General features: G+C 40.9%; 1 protein-coding gene across 12 annotated transcripts in view; it reads left to right on the top strand.

The window, feature by feature from the left end:
* The window catches only part of CUBN (cubilin), a 155,164-nt gene that overhangs the window by 9,951 nt on the left and 117,394 nt on the right, over positions 1-27,819 (top strand). For 6 of the 12 annotated variants that reach the window (XM_040593691.1, XM_040593689.1, XM_040593690.1 and 3 more), the window contains 19 exons: positions 618-656; positions 1,438-1,539; positions 2,475-2,578; positions 6,194-6,320; positions 7,778-7,946; positions 8,716-8,847; positions 9,976-10,071; positions 10,626-10,747; positions 12,915-13,101; positions 14,809-14,927; positions 16,310-16,544; positions 17,887-18,068; positions 18,863-19,025; positions 19,222-19,412; positions 23,240-23,396; positions 24,008-24,186; positions 24,685-24,847; positions 25,089-25,305; positions 26,322-26,452. In XM_040593691.1, coding sequence (XP_040449625.1) covers positions 618-656; positions 1,438-1,539; positions 2,475-2,578; positions 6,194-6,320; positions 7,778-7,946; positions 8,716-8,847; positions 9,976-10,071; positions 10,626-10,747; positions 12,915-13,101; positions 14,809-14,927; positions 16,310-16,544; positions 17,887-18,068; positions 18,863-19,025; positions 19,222-19,412; positions 23,240-23,396; positions 24,008-24,186; positions 24,685-24,847; positions 25,089-25,305; positions 26,322-26,452 — 2,815 coding nt within the window. Of the gene's footprint in view, positions 1-617; positions 657-774; positions 958-1,437; positions 1,540-2,474; positions 2,579-6,193; positions 6,321-7,777; positions 7,947-8,715; positions 8,848-9,975; positions 10,072-10,383; positions 10,510-10,625; positions 10,748-11,404; positions 11,480-12,914; positions 13,102-14,808; positions 14,928-16,309; positions 16,545-17,886; positions 18,069-18,217; positions 18,402-18,862; positions 19,026-19,221; positions 19,413-23,239; positions 23,397-24,007; positions 24,187-24,684; positions 24,848-25,088; positions 25,306-26,321; positions 26,453-27,819 lie in introns of those variants that run through there. The other 6 variants (XM_040593692.1, XM_040593694.1, XM_040593695.1 and 3 more) reach the window with 6 other exon arrangements.

Genomic DNA, 27,819 nt, shown 5'->3' with positions numbered 1-27,819 from the left:
AAAGAAAAGACCTATGCAGTAGTTTTGTCTCTTCCCCGCTAGTGAAGATTTTTGTCCAACAAAAGGTTTTGAAATCTTTGTCTGACTTAGTTTAAGTGTCTTTTGTTATAGTGTTGCTCCAGGTTCCTTACAGGAAAATATTTTATAGCCTAAGAGACCTCCCTTTAGGGAAATTGTGCTACTACGTATCCGTCATATTCCCTGGTTCAGTTTCAGCTTGCTGTTAGTGGTTGTAACCCACTGAGACATGGTGAGCCTATTCTTGGCTTTTGGCGTGCTGCCTCAGACCTCCATCCTTTGCATGCTTGCAAGCACCCAAACAGTCCTGCTGGAATATTTACATTCTGAATGTTGAGCACCTGAATACATCTTCACAAGACTGAGTCTTGTTCTTTGGAGCCAAACTGGGACATATTTAAGCTGTCATTTTCTGAACAGCCTAAACCACCAAAATCCCAGTGGATGGGCCTGATTTGAACCTGATTGTCACCTGGTTTCACATACCAGATATAATTTTTTTCTCTTAAGAAAGTATTTTGTTCGTCTACCAGCATCCAGTACATGCTTCTGTGATCACTGTCATACCAAGCACAATGCAATTTGCATTTCTCTTGCAGATCGTGAGTCTTGATAACAAACTTCAAAGATTAGAGCAGGTGAGTAAATGGGAAGCAAACTAGACATCAAAAAAGAAAAACACTGCCCCAAGTAAATAAAGTGAGGTTACAATGATTAAATAGCTGAATTATTTCTTTCCTCTCCTGTATTATTCAGGAAAACTTTATTTTGGTAACAGGAGGTAAAAAAACTCCCAAGATTTGTGGAGGAGGTGAAATGCGCCTTACAAAATATAAACAGTGCAGGAGCTTGCATCCTTAAAGGAAAAACAGTTGTAGACTTAAGAACAACAACTAGATACCAAGGAGAAGTAAACTCTTCCTTCACTAATTTGTCAAGGTGAAGACTGGAGGATTCAAACTGGATTTCATATTGCACTGGAAATATCTGATTTTCAACAGTCACCCGCTTCTACACTGAGCTTGTCACAAGCCACAGCTACAGCTGCCAGTAAAAGCAGTTGTCAGATGAGTCACCCATGGAATCGAGAAGACAGATAATCCTCCATCTAGACTTATAGCCTGTGGCCTATGTCTCTGTTAATATTTACTTCTTGCATGGCTTTTGCCATTCTAGTTCTTGTAGCTGGCCATTCTGTGTAAGACCAATTGTATTAGTCATTATTTTGTACAGGGATAAGCAGAATAGCTCAAAACCTATACAAATCAACCTTGCTGGGGAAAAAAAAGGGGGTGGGGGCAGGGAGGGAATCCAAGAAAGAATGGCAGGGGGAGGGGAAAAAGTTTTACTTGAGAATAAATGGTAATGGAACACCAAATAAGCAGGAACCTCATCTTCTGCTCTTTTCCTGGGTTGCAGGCTCTCCAGGGGAAAGCCTGCAGTAGTAACCCCTGTGAAAACTCAGGGACCTGTGTAAACTCACTGGATGGTTTCTTTTGCCTCTGCCCCAGCAACTGGCAGGTGAGTCTTTAGCCTCCTTGAACGTGGACCATGTATTTTAACTGTGAGGATACACCTGACGCTGTAATTGTGATGAAACATAGCATTTTAAGGTTGCTCAGGGCAGAATGGGATATACTGAACAGCAAAACAGCAGTATCACGGCTACTGTTTGGTTGAAGGACAACACATTTGCTTCTCAACAATATCAATATATACCAAAAAAATGAACCCCAAACCATTGGGCCACACCCTGCACTGTTACACAGGGGTGATGGCCCACAAAGCCAGCAATGCTTGGCAGTTCCCACAGCAGAGAATTAGTCGTTGGTTTTTGCTGAGCAGTGAACTGAACTGCATGCCTTCCTGTTGATCTTATGCAAGGATAGACAGAGAATGGGGAAAGGGAAGGATATTTATTCACACTCAAACAAATAAGACACAGGGGGATGTAAGTAATCAGTCCTGTTCTGAGTTTTTTAAAACCAAAGACTTTACTGGCAAAGGCTTCAGTGGTGCTGCTACACGCACTAGAGATAGAGAAGTTGTATCTTCTTCTCAAAGGCTCTCAACTTTAAAGTTATCCGAGCAAGATTTGGATCACAATTGCTCTACTTTCAGTCTTAATAAAACAGCATCTCCTGACAGAAACTGTTTGAAAGTAAGTCTTCTGAGCCTTTTGCCAGCAAGTTGGAAAGTAGGGGGGATGACAGTACTATGCTGTCCATATGCTTTGTACAAACATCTGAAATATTTTATCCCCCATCTGACTGATAACCAGGGTCACAAAAACACAGCTGAAAAATAGAGTTTTGTTATAATGTTTCATAAGGGAAGCTGTGTTGATAGCAGCCCATGGTTTATATATCTTTGGAAACTATATTAAACATTGGCTCCATGGTTTGCTTAATTTCTCAGTTATTTGGAAAATAAACTGGTTTTCCATTTCATCTTAGGGCCGCCTGTGTTCAGTGGATGTTAATGAATGCCAGATTTATGCTGGAACAGCGTTAGGCTGCCAGAATGGAGCCACTTGTGTGAACACACCAGGCAGCTACAGGTAACTTTTCAAAACTAGACACAAAAACCTTATGTAAAATACTCAGCAATTTTTGTACCCCATATCACACCTGCAGCACAAGTGCTAGGAGTAAGTCTGTTTAGTATCGATGCTCTATCATCCCTTTCAGTCTGAGAGAATATAAAATCCTTAATACACCATACACCAAGCCCACCACAGACACAGAAGGCCCTCCGAAGCCATTGCCTGCTTTGGCATAAGAAGAGCAGCAAGAACCAGGTTTGTCATATGACCATTCTGGGGAAAAGGGCTGCCAACTGGAGACTGGTTCCAGTGACCCTACAACCCTCTGTTGTAGGTGCAGATGCTTTAATGGAAATTTGCTGCACCGTGGGACGTAGATGGCATGGTGACATGCAGCATGCTGGTCTGTAACCAGCACTCACCAATGTACCCATCTAGCACAGCCATGTTATCTTCCTTCCATTATCACCCACCCCTTGAGACCAAAGGGAACGAGGAGATGAAGGAGTGAACAGTTTTGGCCCAGCAAAGGTTTTGAGTTGTTGGAAACCTCTTGAATATATGGGCACCCTTGATCATTGGCATTCCCAGCACACTGCATAACTGAGAAATGCCTTCAGCTCCTCCAGAAATAGAGGCACTGCTGATACTGTAGCAGAGCAAGCAATGCACAGTGCTGCCAGGCACGAAGGGAGGAGAAATGCTGTCTGCAGCGGGTGGCCAGGAGGCTCTCTGTGTTGTGGGCTCCCATAGACATGAGGTCCCTGGAGCATATTCTTCTCTGGCTGTGCCCAGCTCCTTAGGAAACATGCTCTTGTTTACAGGGCAAGCCATCCTGAATGTTCTGTGTCTGATTTTCCAAAATGTCAAACAATCTGGTATATAAATAACTTTCAGATATAATACAAAGCTACCCCTGTGCAATGGGAACGAGCAGGCTGGAGAGCGTGCCACAGCTTTCTGCAAAGCATTTTGTCTCCTGCTTCAGCGTGAAAACCTTGGCCCCCACAAATATTTGCTTGGTGTAACACTGGTTTATAGTGCTTTGTCAGTTCTTGGAAGAATGTCACACAAGGGAAGTTCTGCAGTGCTCCTCACGCTTCAGCATTAACACTGAGCCTGCTGAGGTGTCACTGGTACATGATGCTTCCTGCCAGCTTTCCTTTGATTTTAAAGGATGTTTCTAGCTTGCCTGCAGCTACCCCAATACAGACTTTTGTTGAGGAAACAACATGGAAAGCAGCCTGCCTTTACTTGTTTCTTAACAAGCTCAGAGATGTGATGTATAGCTGTGTGACTAAATTAAGGTTTGAGAGGACAAACCCTCTGCCATTCTCACAAGTGTTGTCATTGTGTTAGTACAGTCATGATTCCTGTAAGTTTCTTCCCCAATGTAATTCTTGCCCTGCTTGGTACTTGCTGAATCAATGCTTCCTGAAAGGAACTAAGACCTCTCTATAAGTCACCCAAATCTTAATATTACTGCTTTTGCATTACACCCTCGGTATTATTGTTTAATCCTTTCTCCTACTCCATTGTATTGTCTTCACAGTCTCCCTTCACATACCAGCTTACTTATTTCTGAGTGCTCCCCTGATGTTAAATCCATCCCCAGGTAGTGTGACCTGGCTCTTTTCAACAACTCTTAAGAACATTGCTGCTAAATTTTCTGGGACCCAGCAACCCAGGTCACCCCACTCCTGCTCTGGTGTAGTTATATACAGCAGTATGGACTGCAGATAAAGAAAAGGGTGATGTTTAACTTTCCATAGCCCTAAGAGATAACACCAGGTGAAGGGCAGTACTGGATTAGGTACTGTGAAGTGGAGCATAACGCAGTCTTCGCTCCCGATTCAGATTCTTTACCTGCATGCATCAAGCCGTAATTTGGGAAAGCACTGAAGTGTGAGGGAAAAGAGTGGGTATTCAGGAAATACCTTCCTGAATCAGGACTGTAAGGGGACATTGCGTCATTTGGATGAAAGACTGTGAGAGTCCCCAAGTCTATCAGACTTTTGTGTGAGAACCAGAATAATGGGGCCTCATCACAACGTGCCATCAGCAATGGGAGAGAAGCAGGGCAGTGCCGAGCAGCAGTGCGTTGCAATTTGGCTGAAGCTCCTTGTGGTGTGACCTACTTCTTGAAACTGTTCTCTGAGCAACTTCAGATGGGAGCAGATTAATCTTTGCCAGACTAGGCAGGAGACAGTGCCATTGTCCTGCTTCGGAGCCAGTCAGATTGCCTTGCTGTGTCCTTTGGAGTTGGAGGCTCTGAATGTACTTTGAACATACAAAGGCGATCTGGTTCCCTGACCTGTTGCCTCTGTGCTTGCCCAGGTTGAGCTAATGCACTGGCAGGATGGTGTTGGTCTGTGTGCTGTCTCTTACAATAATGAACTTGCTGTCTTACAGTACTGCAGACTGCAGTTAAGCATTAAGCTACTGTGATTCTTTAAGCCTGAGTTCATGTGGGTTGCTTGTCCTGGGTGCAGCATTTAGTTGCCTGCAATTGGCTTATCACACTGCTATTTCAATTGAGCATGTGATACTGACAGGGACAGTAGCGGCTTATTAATAAATTGCTCCAAGGTCCAGATCAGCTGCACTGGAATACCCTGATTCAAATTCTGCAGATAAATGCTTTTACAGAGATTTCCATTAGCCAGCTTAAAAGCAATGCAAGAAGGGTGTGTACCTGCCATATGTCTCCGTGAGGAGCAGACATGGCAGCATGTAACTTGCATCCGAAGAAGTATCTGACTATCATTTTAATAAAAAGCTAGTGAACTTACAGGAGGCTTTCTGCAAGGTTTAGGTCCCTTTTAGTTGTATTTCACATCCTCAGATTTGGTCTATGTGGAAATAAAGGTCAGAGAAAAGGGAAATGTTACCTGATGGTTTAGAAGTTCCCTATTTCGGTTCCACCACATATGTACAGTGCTGTGTCTAAGGTGTGCCCTGTAAATAGCAACATGATGCAGCTGGCAGCCTGCAATCCAGATCCCCCCAGCAGAATGCCTCACTTCAGCCCACTGCTTTGTTCTTCCCACCCCATCAGCACCAAATGCCTCCTCCTGACCACCACACTTACCTGAAAGCTGGGCTGCTGCTGAGACAGCTGCTGAGATGTTAAGGTGTGGGGGTGAAGGTACCCCTCTCCCTGAGACAGGCCAGACATGGCATTTCTGCATGTTGCTCGAGTTAGGGTTTTGGACACTTGGCATCATATGAGGGTCATAAACTGAAACACAAAATTTAGGTGCTCTTCGACTGAAATGGAGTTTTCTAGGCTCATATTCTGCTGAAGTCTCATAGTAGACATTTCTTTTTTTCTGGATTTGCGCTTATGAATCTAACAAAAGGCTGTGGATTCTCCCATAGGCTCAGTCATGGATATGCGCAAGTCCCACTTGACCGTTGAGTCTCTGCTGAACAAGAGCCTTGCCTCTGTTCTGACTTTGCTTCTCTTGCCATAGAATGAAAATACATGATTATTAATGGGATTGTCAGTATAGCTGAATATGAACACCACATAAATAAGAGTGGGGAATAACCTCTTACTATGGCAATATGGGATCTGTGACAGTTATATAAAGACATTTTGATTTTTCTGTCTGCTTTCACCATTAGCTGCTCCTGTACTCCAGAAACCTATGGGTCTCACTGTGCCTTGAAGTTTGATGACTGCCAGGGAGGATCTCAGATGCTCTGTGGGCATGGCATCTGCATAGATGCAGACAGGGATCAGCCCAACAAGGTAAGGAACAACATACAAGTCTCATTATACAGCATAGCATAAAAAAGTGACAACTAATACTGAGTACCACAGAACTGTGTAGTGCACACTGCTGCTGAAAAACAGCGAGAAATGCCATTGCGTAACATAATCTAACCTCTCTGTTGTCCCAAGGACAGCAGAAAGAATTGAAAATGCCTTGTGTCTTGTTAGAATTACTTGTCACAGTATCACTACTACTACTACATCCACGGGGAGCTTAGGAATTTTCTTTGAATAAGTCAAAGTCTTACTTGAAGCATAATATTCTTACTGTTCATTATTTGTGAAGTTCTGAGTTGCTGGAATATTTCATTACCTAAATGGTTAAGGACAGACAAACATGGTGAATCTTGTTTTCCCTGGGAAAAGGCATACATGTGGAACATTACTGTCAGTGGCCTGGGAGCTGCCAGGGCTGCATAGCAGCTGGGTGGCTGCTGATCATCTTTGGTGCCCCTCATTGTCACTTGAACTTGGTCTCTGATTCCAGGCCCAAGCTCTCTAAGTGTCTGCACTGGCTGGATGCTGGCATACACTTGAATGGTCTTCTGGAGCAAGCCAGCTCATTCTTTTTGGGAGAGAATCTGGGTACAGGTTGTTCACTCCAAAGGGACATAAGGAAAATGCCAGCTGTGGCTCTTTCCACCTAGAACAGCCCTCCAAAACCACCCTGCCAAGCCTGCGCTGCTTATAACACTCCTATACACCTATGCAACGATCCAGACACACCACATATTCTTTGTGCTATACTATAAAATAATTTCTTTGCTCAATTTGTACAAGTTTTCACAACTCATCACTTGTTTTCTGCCCATTTTTTGTGGAGAAAGCTTTTCAAAAGGGTTCAGTCTTGTATTAACAGTGTGTGCTCCTGTGACAGTCAACAATAAAGCTCCCACTAGCTTTAATTGGACCAAAGCTAAATAAATGCTGAAATCTGGCCATTAGTAAAGTTTACTAAAGAGAAAATAGTTTTCCTCAAAGAAAACGTATATTTGCAATTTAACGTCACTGCTGCACGTTCCACAGATTACTGAGCAGTTTGCTTAGAAGTGTACAGCCAGGCTGATTTCAGGTTGCTTACATTGATCTGTTTACCCTGGTTACGAAGCAAGTTGATGACTTTTAATTATGTTTATGTACAAATCATAATTGCTGCTCATTTTCTCTGGGAGCTTTGGGCTAAAGTACAGGTTTCTTTTATGAACATAATGAATGAGCCTATTGTTGCTTCCATGATCTAAATAGGTAAATTCAGAGGAAGAAATAGACTGAGAAAACTACTGAAGCAACTTAAAAACAGTGTGCAAACCATGTAATGCTCTGAGAGCTTTCTTGCTGTAGTTTGAAAGACGTTTTATAAAATGAACTCCTCCTGCCCTTTTCTTGACTGTTCTAACTGCCTTAAATATGTAATGTGATGTTTGCTGTGGCAGCCCAAGTACCACTGTATCTGTGACACTGGATGGATGTCCCCTCCTGGCAGCTCTGCCTGCAGTGCTGATATAGACGAATGCAGCCTCCCTAATCGTCCATGTTCACAGAACCCGCTTGTGCAATGCTACAACACACCAGGCTCCTACTCATGTGGTCCCTGCCCCACAGGTATCACATCCTTCCGTGCCCTCAGATGGGAGGGGGTGGCAGTAGGTAGTACTGCCTGCCTGTATGTCATGAGTGCAGGCATAGAATCTAGATGAGAGCGACTCCATGAAATGCTTTGGTCTGTGTTCTAGAGAACAAATGCCTGCAAGTTATGTATTATCTAGGTAACACAGGCAGTAATCTAATGCATGATTTACCACATCCTAAACTGAGCATCTAATTAGGTCTGATGTACCCTCATGTCCTTCGGTACATTTATGTCCATCATGTCTATAACCTTCATGTAATAGGTGTGCAATAATTTCCTATCCTTATGCTCACTGTCCTAAGGCAATATAAAAATCTAATTGTCCCCTCGAGCCATATAACCTGTGATTCCTCTTCCTGAGTTGGGTGGGTGATGTGTGTAGGGGGAGTACTTGAAGTATTTAACCAGACTTACAATAAAGCTTTGCTGCAAATTGTACATGTATGCACTAGACAAGAACTGCCTCCTCTTTAGGTTAAAGTGTGTTTGGTTCTGGAATACCCAGAATACAGTTAAAATAAAACATTCTTGCACACGCATCTCCACCCTGTTGTGTTTGTAACCTATTTAGCAGACCAGTATTAATTCTCATCAGTTATGAGAGGGACAGGTCTTCTCTTGTGTTAATGAAGTGAAATTCAGAAGTCATATTTTTCTGCTTTGTGAAAAGATCTGGTCTAAGAAGAAAATGAAAAGGCCAGGGATTTTCTATTTTAAAGTCTTCCCTTTGCTTCTTTTTAGGCTGGCAAGGAAATGGCTACAGTTGCCAAGACATTGATGAATGTGAAAATAATAATGGAGGCTGCTCAACAGCACCAATGGTTCAATGTATTAACACAATGGGATCCTTCCACTGTGGGCTCTGTCCACCAGGTAGAATGGATTTTTTTTTGTTGCTAAAACTATGGAAAGGCTTAAAAAACCAAGATTCAACACATCTGGTCCTGTTCTGTGGTAGACTTAAGAAGCTGAAGATCAGGTTTGTGTAAAGTATTACATACACAAAACAAGACTGTAATACAGAACGCAGAGTCCAAGTTTATTCAGACTGCTTCAGCTATTAATGAACGTTTTGCGGAGTATGTGTCTAATGATGATTCTCTGAAATGAGTTTCTCCTGTACTAGGTAGCCCTTTTCAGTGTTAGAGCCTTGCTTTGATGAGGTACTTCCTTTATAACATCGTTAATGGAAACAAGGATTGAGTAATTACTATCTGTATTAATTGAAAGGATATCCTGTGTGCCATAAATCAGCTGTATTGTCTGTCTTAAAAAAGACCTTGATAATTGTCATGCTCTGAATGCTGTCTAAGAAGGCAGTGTTTCTACTGCAGTACAGGTCAAGCAGCAGAAGTTGTGACTTACATCTTTATAATTTGTGGTTTATGATTTAAAATACTTTATGAAATGCATGCTGTCAATACTAGAAGTACTAGCAGGGCAAAGTGTTTCAAATTGACCTTTAGATTTCTACTTAAATGGCAATAGAATGCAGGTAGTGAACAGTCTCAGTTACTGAGCGCTGAAAGGCCATCACCCTGCAGGATGAGGCTACCACCTGTGGCCTCAGGCAAGTTCTGATGCAGTGCAGTGGACCTCAGCTCTGGCTGTGCAGTCATGCTGTAGTGCCTTGGTCCTGCTGAGCCTCCTGAGGGCAGCTGGATGTTGTGTTTGGGACCCAAGGGCAGCTCTGGCATGCGGCAGGAAGCCTGGAGGCGGTTGGGGCTGGCTGGGTGCAGATATATAGGGAGGGCAGGACATGGTGGCTGAGAGAACCGACCTCATATGTATTTGGCTAGCACTAATATACCTTTTTCCTGAAATCGTGGGAGGATTTAGTTGCAATCAGAATCCATCCCTGCGCCTATCTCAACTTTTTAACTGCAGAAGACTATGATTTTACACCATAAATGATTATTTTGCTCACCAGATGATTGTTTTGCTGTCGATTCTCAAAGAACATTGTTTGTTACAGGCTAACTGAGATTTACCTCTGAACAGGTTATGAGGGAGATGGACAAACGTGTACCCAGGTTGATATCTGCTCAATAAATAATGGAGGGTGCCATCCTTTGGCTACTTGTACCTCAGCTTCAGGTATGATGTGTCCTTTCTTAAGGACTGTGAGTAATACCAGTGTGAATCTCAAGGAGGGTTTGGTTAGGCTAAACCTACTTTATAGCAACATATTTAGATTGCAGCTCCTTCTCCACAGTTTTGCCTCACACAAAGGAGTTTAGAGGCAGGTTAGCTGGAGCCAGCAGGCCTTTCCACAAATACTGACAGAAATAGATTTAGGCTCCACTAAAGAGCGCATTTCATCATAAAAATGTGGAGATCTTCACCATTTCTCTTTGATGTGGTTTTCCAATTTCAGCTGCTTGTACTATTCTCCTTTCCATAAATTCACTTTGACTACTCCCACCACTTCCCTGGAGGGTGACCTTGGACTCTCAGGTACCCATAGCAAAGCAACACTAGGGATCTTTCCATTGCCAAAGTGGACACTGACCAGTGGAGGTATCAATAGATGAAGTAAGTTAGAATTCTGTAAAGGCTGTGCTTCAGAATGTTAGGGACCTTTACTGTCATTGTTATTGCCATTGTAACAAGGACCATATTACTTTCTGTATCTTGTCTCATCTCGCAAGGGCCAATACCGTTTTGTTCCTGCACATCTGGGTACACTGGAAGTGGATATGGGCCGCACGGGTGTTCTGCTCTCAGTGATATCTGTCAGCTGCAAAACCCTTGTGCCAATGGGCAGTGCTTGGTAAGTGCTGGGCTCCTTGCAGTTAATGACACTGTTAGATAGTTATTACCAGTAACAACAGGGAGACTGGTGAGACGGAGAGCTGAGTGCAGACATACTAAAGGTATTGAGGCAAGGCCAGCGGGGAGTGGGAGATGACTGGATATACCTGGGGAAAACAAAGTGAGTTTCAGGGCATGTAAGCCATTTCTTTGTGTTGAAAGTAGAGGCAGCAATCTTGGCACTGAGAATCTGAAAGGTTGTAGCTGGTACCCCAGGCTAGTGATGGGATGCTGGTGCTGGTGGTGAAGAACTGGTGAACGGCTGTCCCTGGTGGGACACAGAAGTAATTTGCCACCTTGGATCATGGAGGAATTACCCAAGATAACAAAAGCAGTACCTCTGCTGGCCTTCATACTGTAAATATCCAGTACAGTTAGTGTTCTTAGGCTGATCTTGTGAGAGCCCCCCTGGTGTCTCAGGCTGTTTATATGAGTATGGAAAGGGTGCTTCATGGGAATTGGTTGTACTCCTGCTGGGCTGAGAGCTTTGGATCTTTACTGATTGGTGGTGTGAATTTATTCTTATGCGCAGTGACCATTTAGTTTTTCTGCGTGGACCCTGTGAAGGCCTTTTGGCTTCCTCAGTGAGGTGTGCTGTGCTTAAGAAAGTCCACACTGCAGAACTGTGGTTTTTGATAAATCTGTGTGGAGGATATTTACACTGATGATTTTTGAGAGATTTTCACAAGTGGTATGTTTGTTGTTCCAGTAGAGTCTGATCCCATTTGTCCACATTGGTCTGGGTATATCCTTCTTTTGATGATCTTGGGCAGCATGGGGGAAATGGGACATACGATATGGACTTGGTAGTGTTAGGTTAATAGTTCTTAATCGTCTTTTCCAACCTGAATGTTTCTATGATTCTATACATTACCTTTCCCTTTTCCCATTTTCTGTGTGAAAGGACATGATCCCCTCTCCTGCACTCCACCCTATCCTTTTTCAGCATTCCTCACTCTCTCTTCTGTGGATACCTATTGTCTTTTCACTCAGATATTTAAAGGCCCCTTTGTGCCCAGGTGTAATCTATTTTTTCTGACTATTTAGAAACTATTTATCTTAGTCAGCCTATTAAAAGATATGACTTCTTCCCCTAAATATATAACATAAACCCATAGGCAATCATGGCTATGAACTACTGCATAAAGATAATAACACAGTCAGATACTTCAATATTGGAACTACAGAAGCATCTAATAAAACAGAAGAACAGCAAAGCTATATTTGGCTGGCATAGTGACATGGAATGCAATGTTAGCTAAATAAATGCAGATCAGAAAACAGCTTTTCACTTCTAAAGCAGCATTCAGAGCCCTAAATACACATCAAAATTGTCTTCCCTCATACTGAAAATCTCTGTTCAGGACACCCAGGACATGAACAGAGAGTGCAAAAAGAAATAGAGAATGTAGCACATGAATTGTATGTCACCAAAGATGGGATTGTTAGCCTGTACCTTGGAATACCATGTTCTGCTTAACCTGTAAAAACCGTGACTATAAAATGAATATAAAGGAAGAGGATGTGAAATTAAAACAGTTAGAGATATGGAAAGACTTGATTATGAGGAGAAGTATTAAAGGTTGAGACAAAAGAAATGGAAAAGAAATACAGAATAAGGAATAACGCAGTGAAGGCAATGAAATTGTTCCCATTTAACATCCTTCAGGGTGAAAATGGAAGTTAACAGCCCACATAACTGCAGTGCATGCAGACTTCCTAGATAACAGGCTTGAGAGAAATGATTTATAAACCACTGTTATCTTGACTTGCTATTTATAAGGTTTAGATAATATGGTTGACTTGTTTCTAGGGTGATAATTTCAAAGCCAAGCAAACAGTTTTCTGAATGACTAAATGAATACTGATTTGACTTTTAGAAAGTAATTTGAACAAGCCCTGCAAAGAAATAACTTAATAGAAAAAACAAAGAGCTAGATAATCTGATTAGCTTTATTTTGGTGTTCACCAGTGACCATCAAGGCCATTATATTTCAAAGGTTTTATTTCTTTGCTCTGATATCTCCACATAAAATAAGTGTAAATACCAGTCTTTCTGCGGACTACATTGATGCCTTTATGTGATTCATGCTTATTAAGTTTATTGCATTTGCTTATACCTGTAGGCAATGATCTCTGGATATTTCTGCCTGTGTAATGTGGGCTGGACAGGCCCTAATTGTACGGAGAACATTGATGAATGCATTAGCAACCCATGCCAGAATGGGGGCAGCTGCACGGATGGGGTCAATGGCTACTCCTGTGAGTGCACCAGCGCCTGGACAGGACCACAGTGCCAGACTGCCCAGCAAGGTACGGCCAGGACCTTCTGCCCAGGAGAAATGAGCCACCAGGCCTCAGCGAGTAGATGCTTGGTGTATATGATTAGTATGTAAATAAGAACCAAGTCATGGTGGAAAAAACCCAGCCCTCTTCTCAGTGGATTACAGGTCCCAATCCAAAGTCCCTTAAAGTCAGTTATCCATGAGTTTTGTTTATAGATGCTTTGTTTATCAGTGGGAGTGTAACAATGAAGTTGATCTGCAAGCCCTCTGGCCAGACATCCTAAAATCAGATCTCTGTTCCTGAGAAAGTGGTCTGGTAAGCTGATTGGGAAAGAGGATCCAAAATAAGGAGAAAAATTTACAAGATAATATATTGATGTTTCTCTTTTCTGCATACTATTTCATTTGTTGCAAGCTGAGACATCCTGACATTTTTAGTCAAGAGGAAAAGCGAGAAAAGGTTCTCAAACGGAAACTTTTAATGAAGGTAGCATCATCCATTAAAATGGGAGACTCTGACTTTTATGGAGTGACTGTGAGGTCCTACCTTTAGCAGTTCTTATTATTATCACCTTTTCTGGTTTTTTTGGATTTTTTGCTATTAATTTTCATTAAACAAGTTCAGGATAGCATTCCAGTGAATGTCCCTGTGGCAACTATCTGTCAGATGGCTCATATTTATTGCAGGTTGCTGTGAAGAAAGCAGATTAATTTTCCACAGAATACAGAATGTAAAACTTTCACTGACCTCCTGTAAAATCTGCTCTATTTTCAGACTCTTTCCTATTTTCATTAAATATCTAACCAGTAATGTTTTATTATTAAGCACGTGGGGGGAAAAGTTATTTTTAACCATTCATAGTAGAAGGGATAGAAAATCAGTTTTTATCCAGTGAGATATTATAATGTATCAGCTTTTGTTTTAGTTCCTAATCAGGGGAAAAGTAATACATTTTATGACATGATAATTGTGAATCTGGTTGAGAAATGGTGAGATGTTTTAGATGGACACTTCAAAATCATGTTCTTTTTACCACTCCTTGAAACTAAATATTTCATTTCAGTTTGCTGGGAACTGAATATTTCTTTAGCATCCATTCAATGATAAACTACAGCTGCTTGTTGTACACTGTAGCTATATGTGCATTATATTTTGGGTGCTTTACGTACATATTTTTCTGTAGCTGTTTGGGATTCCCCATTCACAGCTACCAGTCATTGAATGGCTCAGTGAGAGAAGAGACCACAGTATATCATGAGAGGTATTATCAGGGCCAGAAATCTGACCAAAAAGAATAAATAGGACAATAAAATATCTGACAGATAGCTTCTGTGATGCAGTACTGCTGACACAATTCTGTATCATGTTAGCTTTAAAATGTTATTTCATTGTAGGTGAAAAATTTAAAGACTTAATCTAGAGGTAGCCTTCTGGACATGTTTATGGACATTTTACTGAGATAGAATAAACATCTTTTGGTAATATCCACATATTCCAGCTGAAAAATCTTTGTTCTTTTCCCAGGAACTACTTTCCCTGCAGAGAGTAATTTTGCTCATTTTTTGTGATGTCATTCTACTTTAGAGGAAATCCCGAAGAGTCTTATAGAAGTATCTTCCACCCTTGTTTTAGATGTTTAGGGAAGAAAAAGCTATGCAAGGAGGTTAGGTGTTGGTTAAGTCTATATATTCATAGTGCAAATCAATCTGTTTAATTTTTTATCTCTTTCTGCAGCGTGTGGAGGATATCTCTCAGGCTCCAAGGGGACTTTCAGTTACCCTAACAACCCAAACAGCCAACAGTACAACAGTGGGGTCAGCTGTGCTTGGGTTATTCAAGCTAATCCCGGCAAGGTAAAATAGAGTTCAGGTTAAAGAAACCTTTACTGGGCAGGATTCCCTCATCTCATCAGAGTCAACATGACCATTTTCATGCCACATATTTCAATATTGTGATCCCATCCTCTCATATAGTTTTCCAAAAATATTAAGTTTCAAATCTTTACAGGCCTTCAGACTCTTTAGCCTAAGAATTTGCATGGATTACATTTTCAAGGTTTTTCCTGTGCAGCTGGGAATTAAAATTTATTCAGGTACCACCAGCTGGAGAAGGTGGCTGTTTTACTGTGCTTTGCAATGTGATCTCTGAATAGCTGCATGAGAAAAGCTCTGCTCTGATGGGCTCCATAGTTGGTTTGTGAGCTAAGTGTGACCCCATAACAGTTTCATTTCTGATTTCTGAGTGCCAGGAATATGGAATGCTTAATTCATATTGTCAATGGCTGTGTGTAATAACAGCATTTGAATTTTTTTAAGGATTTTTAGATATTGCACTCAAATGTATATTCTGATTCTGTCTGATTTTGATCTGCTACTAACAATTCCACTTGTGTTACAAATAACAACTAGAACATAACCTTCACACTTTAGCATGGGACTTCTTACTTGGGATCTAAATATTTGATCTATTTCTGACATTTCATGGAATGAATTCAGTAGTTTTATAAACCAGTGCTTTCCACAGCATTGTATATGTGTATGTAACACATCCTCAGCTTTAAGCCTGAGAGCCACTGCTGTCTTCAGCAGAGCTACGCTAAAGCACATGAGTGAGGAACCTGAACATACGTAAAGATGTGCATGTCACTAAATGTCCAGAGTGGGCTTGTGAGACACATTTTATGTATCTCATAATATATGAGACATATATTATCATAATGTAAATAATATATGTAATATATGTAAATAATATCATAATATAAAGAATATATATCGTAATAAAAGATCATGTAATTTTTTAACTTCCATGACAATACTTTCAACCATAGCAAGGGTGAGCATTGTTAATTATCTGATGAGAAAACTGCCATGGGAAACCTGAAGTATTTTATGCTGTGAAATATATATGGCTTGAAATGTATACATATATATTTTACACGTATAACAGACACAGTCAAATGGTCTCAGTTATTAGTTTATAGAAATAATGCTCTTTCCAGAAAACTTCCCTGGCCAAATTCTTTCCTATCTATTTTCTCTTTTTCCTTTTGACCCTTAAGGTTCTGTAATATCTTCTTCTGTCCTGGAACTTTTCAGAAAATGGCATAATGGTTCCAAAGCTCGTAGATTGTTATATTAGCATGAACACATATATCTGCTTTATGCAGAGTTATTGCATAAACTGTATCTCAGCAGATGGAATAAAAGAGATTTCTTGTTTTGTTACTTTCTGTTAGATTCTGCATATTATTTTCCCATTCTTCCAACTGGAGGCAAGTAATGAGTGTAACTCTAACTTCCTTCAAATCCACGATGGGCCTTCAGCATCAATGCACATGCTGGGAAAATATTGTGGCTCCTCACCTCCTGCAGAGCTTTTCAGTTCCCACAGTTCCCTGTACTTTTGGTTCTACTCGAACCACACTGTTACAGCTGGGGGTTTTACTGTTCAGTGGGAATCTCAGGATCCTGGTAAGTTTGATGAAATGTCAAGTAATTTAGCATCTTTGTGGCTTTGGAGCAAAATATATGGCTTATTTCATTTGATTAGGAAACATTAGGAGCAGTAGGAAAATATTTTACTAGGGAGTGAGGCTGAAATGTAGACATATATGTCACATTAACATATTTAAACTCCAGATCTAGGCCTCTGCATGAATAAATTTTTGCTGCTGTTTTACACCTCCTGTGAGGAATCCCCCAAAGAGCACATGTTCCTGGAGGTGCTGTTCTGATCAGTTCTCTTATCTCACAGAAGGATCTAGTACTTTGAACAAGGAAGTTACCTTTTTTTGCCACTGACAATTTACAACAGGCTAAAGAGCTCAAACCATGCTTTCCAAACATGATAGATTGTTGGGAATTTGATTTTAAATTATCTGTAAGATTTTTGGCATGGTTTGCTGTACATTTCTGCCTGAATTCTTAGTAATGCCACTTGCATGATTCCTCCAGGAGGCCTAGCAGTGCATTTCTAGATATAAACCCCAAATCATCTTGTGCAATATTAAGCTCACTTCAATGTTCCGTGTATTGTCTGTAAACAAAATTGTGCGTTGGGTTGTGTCTTGAAAGAACCACAGAGTTAAAAAAGTGTAGAAAAGTCATGATGGAAACAGTTTCTGTATTTCCAGAAATGTTTATTGGAATGCTTTTAATGTGTTTTGGTAGGTTTTTTCTTTCAGTTGGTATTATTGGATCAATAATTACTAATTGAAAAATATGGATACTGAAAAGTGAAGAGATCTTTTCGGGGAAAAAAACAAAAACAAAAACAAAAAACCAAGGAGGGGGAGAGGTATAGATGTCACTGAACTAGCTATTTCTTAGGTATAACAGACGAGTTACCTGTACCATTCCCAACCATTAATGCTGACAGGGATTTTTTTAAATTATAGATATATAAAATAGCCTTCCCTGTAATTAACATTTTAAATTAAAACAGTCTTCTGCTAGGCTAAAATATGGAGAGTATTTACAAAGTACAGAAATTCAGATTAATTTTGTAAATCCAATCCAATTCAGTGCTTTTGATCATTCTCCTAAAGATACTTCCATCATAACTGGGAAAGAATCTTTCTTTTACTGTGGAAATAAGGAAATATTTGGAGTTCTGCTTTTATAATTGAGTTGCAGAATTAATTGTACAATTTACAGAAAGAAGTAACTTGGTGGTTTGTTTGGCTTCATCTTTGGTTTTGAATTCATTGTGGTTTCCAAAGTGTTACCTGGTTTTGATGCTACAGGAGAATTCATCTTCTGACCTGACCTGTGGTGTTGAAGACTGTGTTCTTCCATGTTTCTTTTCTGTTAGAATGTGGTGGTGAGCTGACGGGTACTTATGGCTCGATAAGCTCTCCAGGATACCCTGGTAACTATCCTGTAAACAGAGACTGTTTCTGGACCATCTCAACCAGTCCTGGCCTCCTCATCACATTTGCTTTTGGCACACTAAGCCTAGAACATCATGAAAACTGCAGTTATGACCATTTAGAGGTAAAGCGTAATTGTGGATTATGAAAGCATTTTATGGCTATGTTATTGCAAAACAAGATATTTCAAAATTTTTTGTATGTACAGAAGAGGACTGTTGAAAATTAAATCCTGGGTTGAAATGTTCATTTGTACTTACTTATTCCAGTCATCAATGCACAGTCAGATACAGGCAGTATAACAGAAAGGGGATGAGATCCCGCTCCACTGAAGTCGGTGGGAGTCGAGCAACTAAAGAGAATGGGATTCAGGCAAAATACCTGGTGGGAAGCTTTCACTTTCTTACACAGAAACCCCTTGTCAAATGTCAACCTCCAGAGAATTAATCAGCCTAAGGTAAACTATTACAGAAAGACATGTAAAATTAATAGATTGTTATTATAGTACGGTCCATGACTTGATGTGTGAGCTTAGGGCTTTTTGTGAAGTGCAAAGGAATGGTTATAGGATTCACCAATATCCGGTTATAGAAATGAGAGGCTGCTTTGGCATAGCATGTTCTGCAAAATTGTGCAATACAGAGCGTGATTTCAGGAAAATAGTTCAACCAACAGTAGATCTTCTGAAACCTTCCCTTTCACAAAACCCTTGATGACTTTCCCAGGAGCACCATCACAGTGATGCTGGTGGGTATGTTTCTTGGTTCCTCTGTGTTTGGAGGAAACTTCCTATGAGCTTTCCCTCCATCCACCATATACAGTATCTCCTGGGGCCCCCAAGATAACTAAGAGTGTTGGTACTGTTCACAGTTGGCACGTATCTAATAATCCTAAACACTGATCTGACTTTCTGTTTAGATTCGAGATGGTCTTCTTCCACAAGACCCTGTCCTTGGTAGATACTGTAGCACCCGATCTCCACCCCCACTCCAAACTACTGGTCCGTATGCATGGATTCACTTTCACTCTGATGACTTAGTTACTGATAAAGGCTTCCACATTGTTTATACAACGTCTCCTGGTAAGTAGACTTCAGCATTGGTGAATTGGAAGGTCTGCAATGTTCCCAAGGTATAGCCAACAACACAAGAATGGATGTAACTGACATGTGTTAATAATACAGAAATCCTCTTTGATTTGCAGCCATTGTGCAGAGGTGGTCTAAGCGGAAACAGTTAACTTGCAATTTTTTTATTATTATTTATTTATTTATATAGCAGATCTAAGTTGTGGAGGAAATTACATGGATAGTGAAGGGGTTATCACATCCCCTTTCTGGCCTAACCCTTATATCAGCAACCGACAATGTATCTACATTATCCGACAGCCAGAAGATGAAAGAATATACCTCAACTTCACCCATATGGAGCTGGAGAGTCACGCTGGTTGTTCATCAAATTATATTGAGGTGACTTCTCTTAATCAGTTGATATGAGAGGTTGATTACATGTGTGTACAAAACCATGCTGCATAACTTCTGTCCCAAGGCCCACTGCAGAAATAGGCGTTAATCAAAGGACTAGGTGTGCCTTATTAGAGTCCAAAAGGCACAGGGGCTAAAAGAGCAGGACTACATTTGGATCGAAGCAAAGATAAGAGAACAAGAAAATCCATCTAGCTTAACACTAATTCTTAATTAACTGTACACGATTAAGGTGGATTTTGGGCCATCGGTAAGTGCATGCCAAAAGCAAGAAAAACAGAAATAATGCCATAGCCACTATGCAGCGTTTCCTGGAGTCATGGTGTTATATGGAGAATCTTGTTCTGGCACAAAAAGGAAGTACACCATATATATATAGTTATATATACATACATATATATCCATACATAAAGCCAGGAGTTTATTGTTAGCATAACTGAAATCTCACAAGTCGAATTCAATAATTGTTATTCAATAATAATTCTTATAGAAAAAATAATAGTACAGTTAGAATGTTTCTATATGGAAAATGTAATAATAATGCAATAGTAGGGTTGATACTAGCTTGAGGTGATTTTTGTGTTTACTTTTACACCTAGCTCTGTCTTCATTGGTCTGCAGCTTCGTGTTACACTGCTACAGGGTGCCCTTTAAGTACACTAGATGCCATTTGTTCATTTTCTTTGTTATTCCTAAACTCGGTTTTGTCCAGGTCTGCATTTCTTTACCTGACCACGTGTGAGTTTTGGCATGGTGCTGCCTGGGCTGGGGGCTCCCGGGGGCCTGGGGGCTCCCTGGAGGGCAGCACAGAGGGGGCATCTCCCTGGGGCTGGGGATGGAAGGCAGGCCTGGACGTGGGCGTGTGGGTGAGCCTGGCTCAGCAGAGCCCATGGCCGGGCCGGGCTGTGGAGAGCTGGAGGCTGGCCCTGCTGCTGTGTCTCTGGGGCAGGGACTGGCGGCCCTGGGAGGCTGACATGGGGGTCTGGGCCTGGGCAGGCTGGGGGGGGCTGGGGGAGGCAAGGCTGGGCCAGTGAGTCCTGGTGGCACCCTCAGGGCCTGGTAAGGTCTTTGTGGCTTGTGCTCCTGCTTCTGTCACCCCATCCCTGTTCTCTGTCCCGTGCCCTGACTTGCCACATCTCAAGGCCTCTGCTGTTGTACCTGGCCTGCATTTCTCCATACAGTCATAAATACCTCATCCTATGTGGCATGACTGCTGGGTACTGCTGTCTGTATAAAGCTGTGGCTGTACTGCACAAAGGTAAACAGAAGCAAAACAAACTGGGCACAGACACTCAGTTGATGAGCAAAGGTGCTGCCACAGCTGAAGCAGGTAGGAGCAAACCCTGCAGCCCCAGCGCAGAGCCCTGCCGGCCACACAGTTAAGTGGCAGCGTGGGCTTGGTCTTATGTTTAATCTCTTCTTGACCAAGTGAGGAATAGGCCCCTGTGAGCTCCACGCAGTTAATCTGTTTTTAAAAGATGTTATTGTGCTGACATCATTCCCTTCCCTCCTCTAATTCAGAGACTTTGGTTGGAATGAAGTGTAATTAATTTCTGAAATGAGAGGGGAAGTGTGTTTAATGAAAACAGACAGCTTTTGTTTGTTTGGCCTGGTACTCCTCTTGCCTAATTGCTGGCAGAACAGCAGCTAAATTCACAGCAGCCAGAAAAACAAAACCATTTCTGTTGAACGCAGTCGGGTTTGCATTAGTTCAGCAAGGCATTTACCTCGTTGTTTGCTGAGCAGTCACAAGCCATTCAGTTTCCCTCTGCTTCTGTCCTCCTCCTCTTCCTGCCCTCTCACTCGGTGGCTCAGGCCAGAGCAGAGAAACGAGACTGACATTTTCTGACTGCGACAGTTGGTATGACTAAAGCACTGCTCTTTTATTAAGGCCTGATTTTGCACATATGCTTTCCTAAAATACTGTCGTGCTCAGTTTTGTAATGAACTTCAGCTAGGGAGATAGCTTTCGGGTGGTTAAGTTACTTTAAAAGTCACTCCGCAACAATGGTTTCGTCACTTAGAAAAGGTGCAGATTATTCCCATCCCTGGTGATCCAGGAAACCTGCAGAATTTCCACAGGGACCAGACACAGCTCACAGGCACTTGCTCAGAGAGGGTTGTTTAGTCCCTTACTAAGGAAGGAATGACCTGAGAACAGGGATCTGCAATAAAAAACTAGAGACAATAAAACTTGTTTAAGAAAGACTGTGACATGGTGCTGCACAGATAAGGTGTTAGCCAAGACAGCTCCTTTTCCATGCCATCTTTCTAACTGGCAATAGGAAACATCACTCACATCGTTCAGAGAACCCATTGTTTTTATCACTACTCTTTGGGCTTTATAAACCAAAAACGTAAGGAGAATCAGATCAAGAAAAATATGTAAACTTCTGGGAACTATAGTTCTGGAAACTTTCACTGCTGTCCAAAGTTTTTCTAAATATTCCGGTACAACTTCAGGTCTCAGTTGCTCCACTATAAACTCTGTCACCTTAAACTCAGGTTCCAGGGGAATTAAAAATATCTGTTACTCGGAAAGCCATCTCACCAGCTTGAGATTATGAAAGCTGCGCAAGCAGGCCAAGCTGCTGCCTAGGGCACTGATGAGGGTTCCCTGCCTTCTCTCCCAGCTGATGGAGGAGTACAGCTGAGGAGGAAAGAAGAGGTGATGAGAGGGGACCTGAAAGCTGGATGTCCCTGGCTTTGCCAATGATTTCACTGGCATGAATTTTTGGGGTCAACAGCATATAGATGCATTTTAAAAAGCAGCTCCAGCTACATGAGCTACCACCACTTTTACAGCAGAAAAGAGCTGGTTTCTTAAGGAGGATCTTTGGGAGAATAATTGCATCTTTTGCCCATGCAAACAGCGGAGGACTTGTTTTTTGGACCTCAGCTTGTTGGCTGCTCTCTTGGAATGAGACGAGCACCTCAGAGGGTATTCAGAGCTCCTTGGCTATATCAGTGCTCTGCCTCGTCCCCAGATGCACCTGTTCTTACTATTTCTTACTCAGGTTGAGGGCCTGAAGTTTGGGGGTGCAAATAGGTTTCTCCCTTCTAGTCTCCTTGACAATCAGGATTCATAATCTGGGAAAACAAAAAAGATACATTTCTCCTTTGATTAGCAGATTGATTGAGGTCAGTAGAGTAGCATTGGGAAGGTAAAAGCTGGAGGTGATTCCTTGATACAGCTTCGTTGTCATTATCATGCATTGGACCTTTCAGATAAAGTAATGGAGAAATACCAGTATAACTCTTTACTGCTTTGAGGACTCAGAGTTGCATCTCCTTTAGTAAGCTGTCTGTCTGCATTGATGTATGGTTATGATGGGACATGTGCTTGTTCTGAAGAAGTGCCATTAAAATATCACTAGAAGCTTCATGGCCAGAGCAAGAAAATCACAAATACCCCCTTTTTTCCCAAGCAGATTTTAGTGCTGGCAAAAATTTCATGGCTATTGCTGGTGAGCACCTTACCTGTCTCTTTCATACTAAAGGTGTCACTTTTGGAAGCATAGGCCCAAATTGTACTAAAGCTGTGGTTCATAGAGGAGATCTGTTTCATCCTAACGTCCGATGACAGTAATGTGTGTGTGTGTCCTCTGTGCTGATCATCTGATTTTCCTTAGAGCTCTTGTAAATCATGTGCTCATGCCAATTACTGTGATGGCTCTTTGCCCCTTTTATAAAGAAGTAAAATAGTCCTTTTGTTATTTAGCAGCTTTTCTGAGATTATAATTTTATCTGGATATGAGATCCCAAAACTTTTATGATCTGACATTTTTTTGTTTTTTCTTTTTGGTGACTAGGTTCGAGATGGTGACAGTGAGATGTCTTCTCTTATTAGAAAATTCTGTCATAGTACACTCGTGCCTCCAATCACTTCTACCAGCAACAGTCTATGGATCAAGTTCAAGTCTGATGCTTCAGTGCAGAGGGCTAGCTTCAGGGCCATTTATCAAGTTGGTAAGTGGAACTGGTGACTGGCACAGTGAACTGTTTGTAATTCGAACACTTTCAGTCATTGCTGTGCTATATTATCCGTATAATGGGTTTAAGACAAACTTCAAAAGAAAGAAGACCATGACTCTTTATTTATTATTACTTTTATAAACACTAAGATGATGTCTGCAGTAAGTTTGTAGTCGGCTCTCCTAGCGTGCTTGGAAATGCACCCTTTGTTGCTTCTCTTAATGATAAATCACTTACTGCTAACATACTAAAGATGATATAGCTGTAATCTGCCTAAATATTTTTACTTTCATTTTTTCTGTCTTTTAATTCTTAGTCATCAACAAATCTATCTGTCTCTGTGAAATAAATGAGTCAAATCCATTAGTTTTCATGGCACAGTTAGATTGGTCTTCTATACATGCATGTTTATGCTATACTTATTGCAATATGTTCTTTTAAATATGTTCTTAATACTACTTGGATGATCTGTGGTAGATGCTGCAAGAAGACAGGGGTTTAGGGGTGGTTTTCTTCCAATTTCATAACGATATTTGATAGGCATCACATTATACATTCCTTGAAACCATTCATCACAAAATCTGATTCTTGGTGTGTCTTGGCAGCCTGTGGAGGCTTCTTGTCTGGAACAGGCACTATCCATTCACCTTACTACCCCAGGACATCCCCTCACCCAAAGACCTGTGAGTGGATCATCTCCCAGCCAGCTAGCAAAGTGGTGATTCTTAACTTTACCGAATTCGGCATTCGAAATGCAACCACTTGTGACTCAGACTACATTGAGGTAAAGAATGATACACATATGCTACGAATAGCAGACAGATTCTTACCTGTATGTTCCTTCTCATACTTATCTCCACCAAAGCAGAACTGCTTGACAGGCAAGAACTTGTTACAGCAGTTATAAAAGCTTTTCCAGGTTCATAATTAGATCCTAAACTTTTTCTTGGTTCTCCAAAGATGAAAATGTCATTTTGATAATCAGATGAGTATCAGGTGTCTTTAAATAGACAGACCTGGTTGTGGAGGTTTATGTGCCACTTATTGTTGAGGGTGTAAAATCCCAGCTCGTCTCTACCTGACATGCTTTTGGTGGAAGAGAGCTTCTCTGGAAGTCCTAAGGTTGCATTGTATGTGCCTGTAGTAGAAACCATGCTGAAGAAAGTGTAAGGTATGACTTACTAAGGATTTCTTTTTATACGGTTCTTACGAATTCATTTATGCTTAAAACTTTAATGTAATAGAAATTTGTATGGAATATTTTGAATGCACTGTTCTTCAGGTCAGAGATGGCAACAACACAGACTCCCCTCTTTTGGAGAAATACTGTGGTACAGCTGTACCATCTACAGTGCAATCTACATGGAACAATCTCTATATCAAATTCAGAGCTTCCTCTCTTACCAACCTTGGCTTCAGAGCTGAGTACCGGCCATCAGATACAGGTAAGGATTTTTTGGTTCTGTGTAGAATGTTGGGACTTTCCAAATTTTGCTATACACTGAAAACAGCTGGCCATCAAGTTTTATGATGGTGTAATGGGAGATAAATTCTGAATCAGTTATTGTATGGTATACATTGAGGAAAAGACGACTGTGAAATTTCAGAAAGAGAAGTAACCAATTTTGTAAGTGCCTAACTTTCTTATAAATATATGACTTTACTTGATGTTTTCAATCTCTACAGTATGTGGAAAGACTCTCACTGGACTGGAAGGAAACATTACAAGTCCTGGTCGTCTGCATGTCTACCCACATGGTATTAACTGTACCTGGATTATCAACATTCAGCCCGGCTACCTTATCCGCCTGATGTTCACTTCATTTAACTTGGCATTTGATTATAATTGCAGAAGGGATTATCTTGAAATATATGACAACAGCACTGTGCAAAAATTGGGAAGGTGAATATGTCCATTAGCTTACAGCGGTTAATTACTGTAGAGTGAGCACTGTTCTGTAGATCTTGACATCTAGTTTGCTTCATTAAATTTTGTGTATAGGTTAGTTTCTCTGCATTACAGAAACAACAGCAGCAATTTCTTTGCCTAGGACAGTAAAGGCAATTTGCTTTCTTTGACTAAGGAACGAGAAACACATTTAATGAATATTATACTGGGATAAACTAACTTGTGTCAGAAGGACAGCTTTTTTAAGGACAGGTTTCAATATTGAGCATTGTCCAGCTGCATTAATATTTTGATTTATGGGAAATAAGTTCAAAAGTATCAATATATCTGTGCCCAGGAAAAGACATGATTTGAAACACTTGCAGAAGTGAAAGAAAGGTTACTTAAAAGATTGTGCGTTTGGATCTCAGCAAAAACTGACATAAAATCTGAATTTTATAGGATTTTGTTTTCACTTTTCCCTGATATGTGATTTTATCTTAGGGAAGAAGCTTTTTTTTGTTTTCCCCTTCTCCAGTTGGGGGTATACACAGGATTTTCTTGCCACCCTAGAATTCAGGAACATCTGAACTACTTGGGAACAGTACCCAGCTGCAGCCACAGACTGTAAAGTACTTGGCTGACATGGCAGTATTTTGGAAAATAAGAAGCAAATGATTCTCCTAATGGAGAGTGTTTTGCAACCTTAGTATTTGGCCAGCCACTCTGACTCCTACAAAAGAAGAGAATATGTTGTAGGTACAGCATGGAATAACTTCAGTAAGGATTTGAAAACTTAATGAACAGTTTTTTCTCTGACTTTGCCACATAAGTTAGATTTGCACCCTTGTACATGTATGTGCTGTTTAGTCCCACGATACAGGTTATATGGCTGGGATCTGTATTATCCAAAGGAGAGATTTGTGTATGCATACCTGTTAAAACTTCTCAGGAAAGCTGAATCCTCTTCCAGTAATACAGATGCTTCATAAGGTACTGCCATTCAGTTTAGGGCGTCTCTTTTGCTGCAGGTACTGTGGAAGATCAGTTCCACCGTCTCTCACTAGTGGTGGCCATGTGATGATGGTGTACTTTGTGACCAGTCAGAGCACGGCATCAGAGGGCTTCTCAGCTAAATATATTTCCCTGGATGCATCAAAAGGTAGTATGTCAGTCTGTTCATTACGCAGATTAAAAGTTTTAAGCTGTCACTGTAAATAACCACTATAAGAAACAGGAACATTAGTTTCTGTGTTAACAGAAGACTGCCTGGTGCCTCTCCTATCCCTTCTTATGTATCGTGCTTTTTTCACAACCTTCTTCCTCCCTAGGAAGCAGAAAGCAATTTTCTGTGAGCAACACTGCTGTTTTCTTTAAAAACCCGGTTAAGAGCTGACATGGCAGAACTGCATGAATTATTTAGGAAAAGTATTTTCTGAATTTGCTTTCTCTGCTGTGAGCTGAGTATGTGATCTAGGAAGCTTAGCAATCATGGACAACTCACTTGAATGGGAGACTGTCAGGGGCCATAAAAATTAATTTAGCCTATATTAAGGTTCAATATTGATGATGGGCAGAGAAGGGTGATATAGGATGAAATCTGATAAAGCAGCAAAATAACCTGAAAGCACAAGCTGTTTTTTTCATTACAACAGAGTGCAAGGTTTCTGATTCCACAAGAGTTCAAGGCTCCTGTTATGCTTTAAGTCTGTTCTTTAACTATCTCCTTTTAAGGGTCCAAGACATATATCAGTGGGGAAAGACTACTGAAGAGAAGACTCATTCCCTTAGTTCTCTAAAACAGAGAAAACCTGAGAAATTACTCCAAATTCTAATTGATTTGAAGGTTTTCCAGCATGGGAGCACATCTGTGTTTTCAAACTATGCTGAACCCACCATACCTGTTCCAGCATTTGTGCATCTCTTCTGCACTGAGAATGTTTTAGCAGTGACTGAGCTGCACTTGAAAAAGCAGCCTCTTGATGAAAGACTGTAATTACCAATTTCATAGATGCAATATACATGGGTTGGCTATTGCTCCCCTCACTGCTAAAAACAGATCTGTAGCAGAAGAGGATTTATATGAGTAGAGGGATAGGTTGTGCCTAGCTGAATTAAACCAGAAAAGAGGCAGAGTTAGACAATGAAAAAAGGTAAAAGTGATAATACACTTGTAGCTGGGTTATTTGTGTATCTGTTAGCCAGTTTCTAGGTGGTTTGTGTGTGTGAGTGCAGATTACAAGGAATTTATTAGATGACTATAAGAAATCCATGGTACTCATCTATGCAGCCATAAACTACCAATGGCTGTTCGTTGTTTGCTCTTAGTTTCTTTAATAATTTTATTTTTCCCACTTTCTGAGTTTCTCCAACCTGTTTGCAACCAGAAAAATTTCCAATTTCTACCTTGCGAAAAAAACTTTTTTTCTTGGAAAATGTGGCTATTATTTCATCTCTCAAACATATGTGTAGGTGAGATTGGTACAGATTTTGCCACTGTGTCTTTATTCACTACCAGACAATTTAAAA

This window comes from Falco naumanni, chromosome 4 (genome assembly GCF_017639655.2).
Source record: "Falco naumanni isolate bFalNau1 chromosome 4, bFalNau1.pat, whole genome shotgun sequence".
Lineage (NCBI taxonomy): Eukaryota > Metazoa > Chordata > Aves > Falconiformes > Falconidae > Falco > Falco naumanni.
The sequence above is the reverse complement of the archived record's forward strand: the minus strand, read 5'-3'. Positions and strand labels throughout refer to the sequence as shown.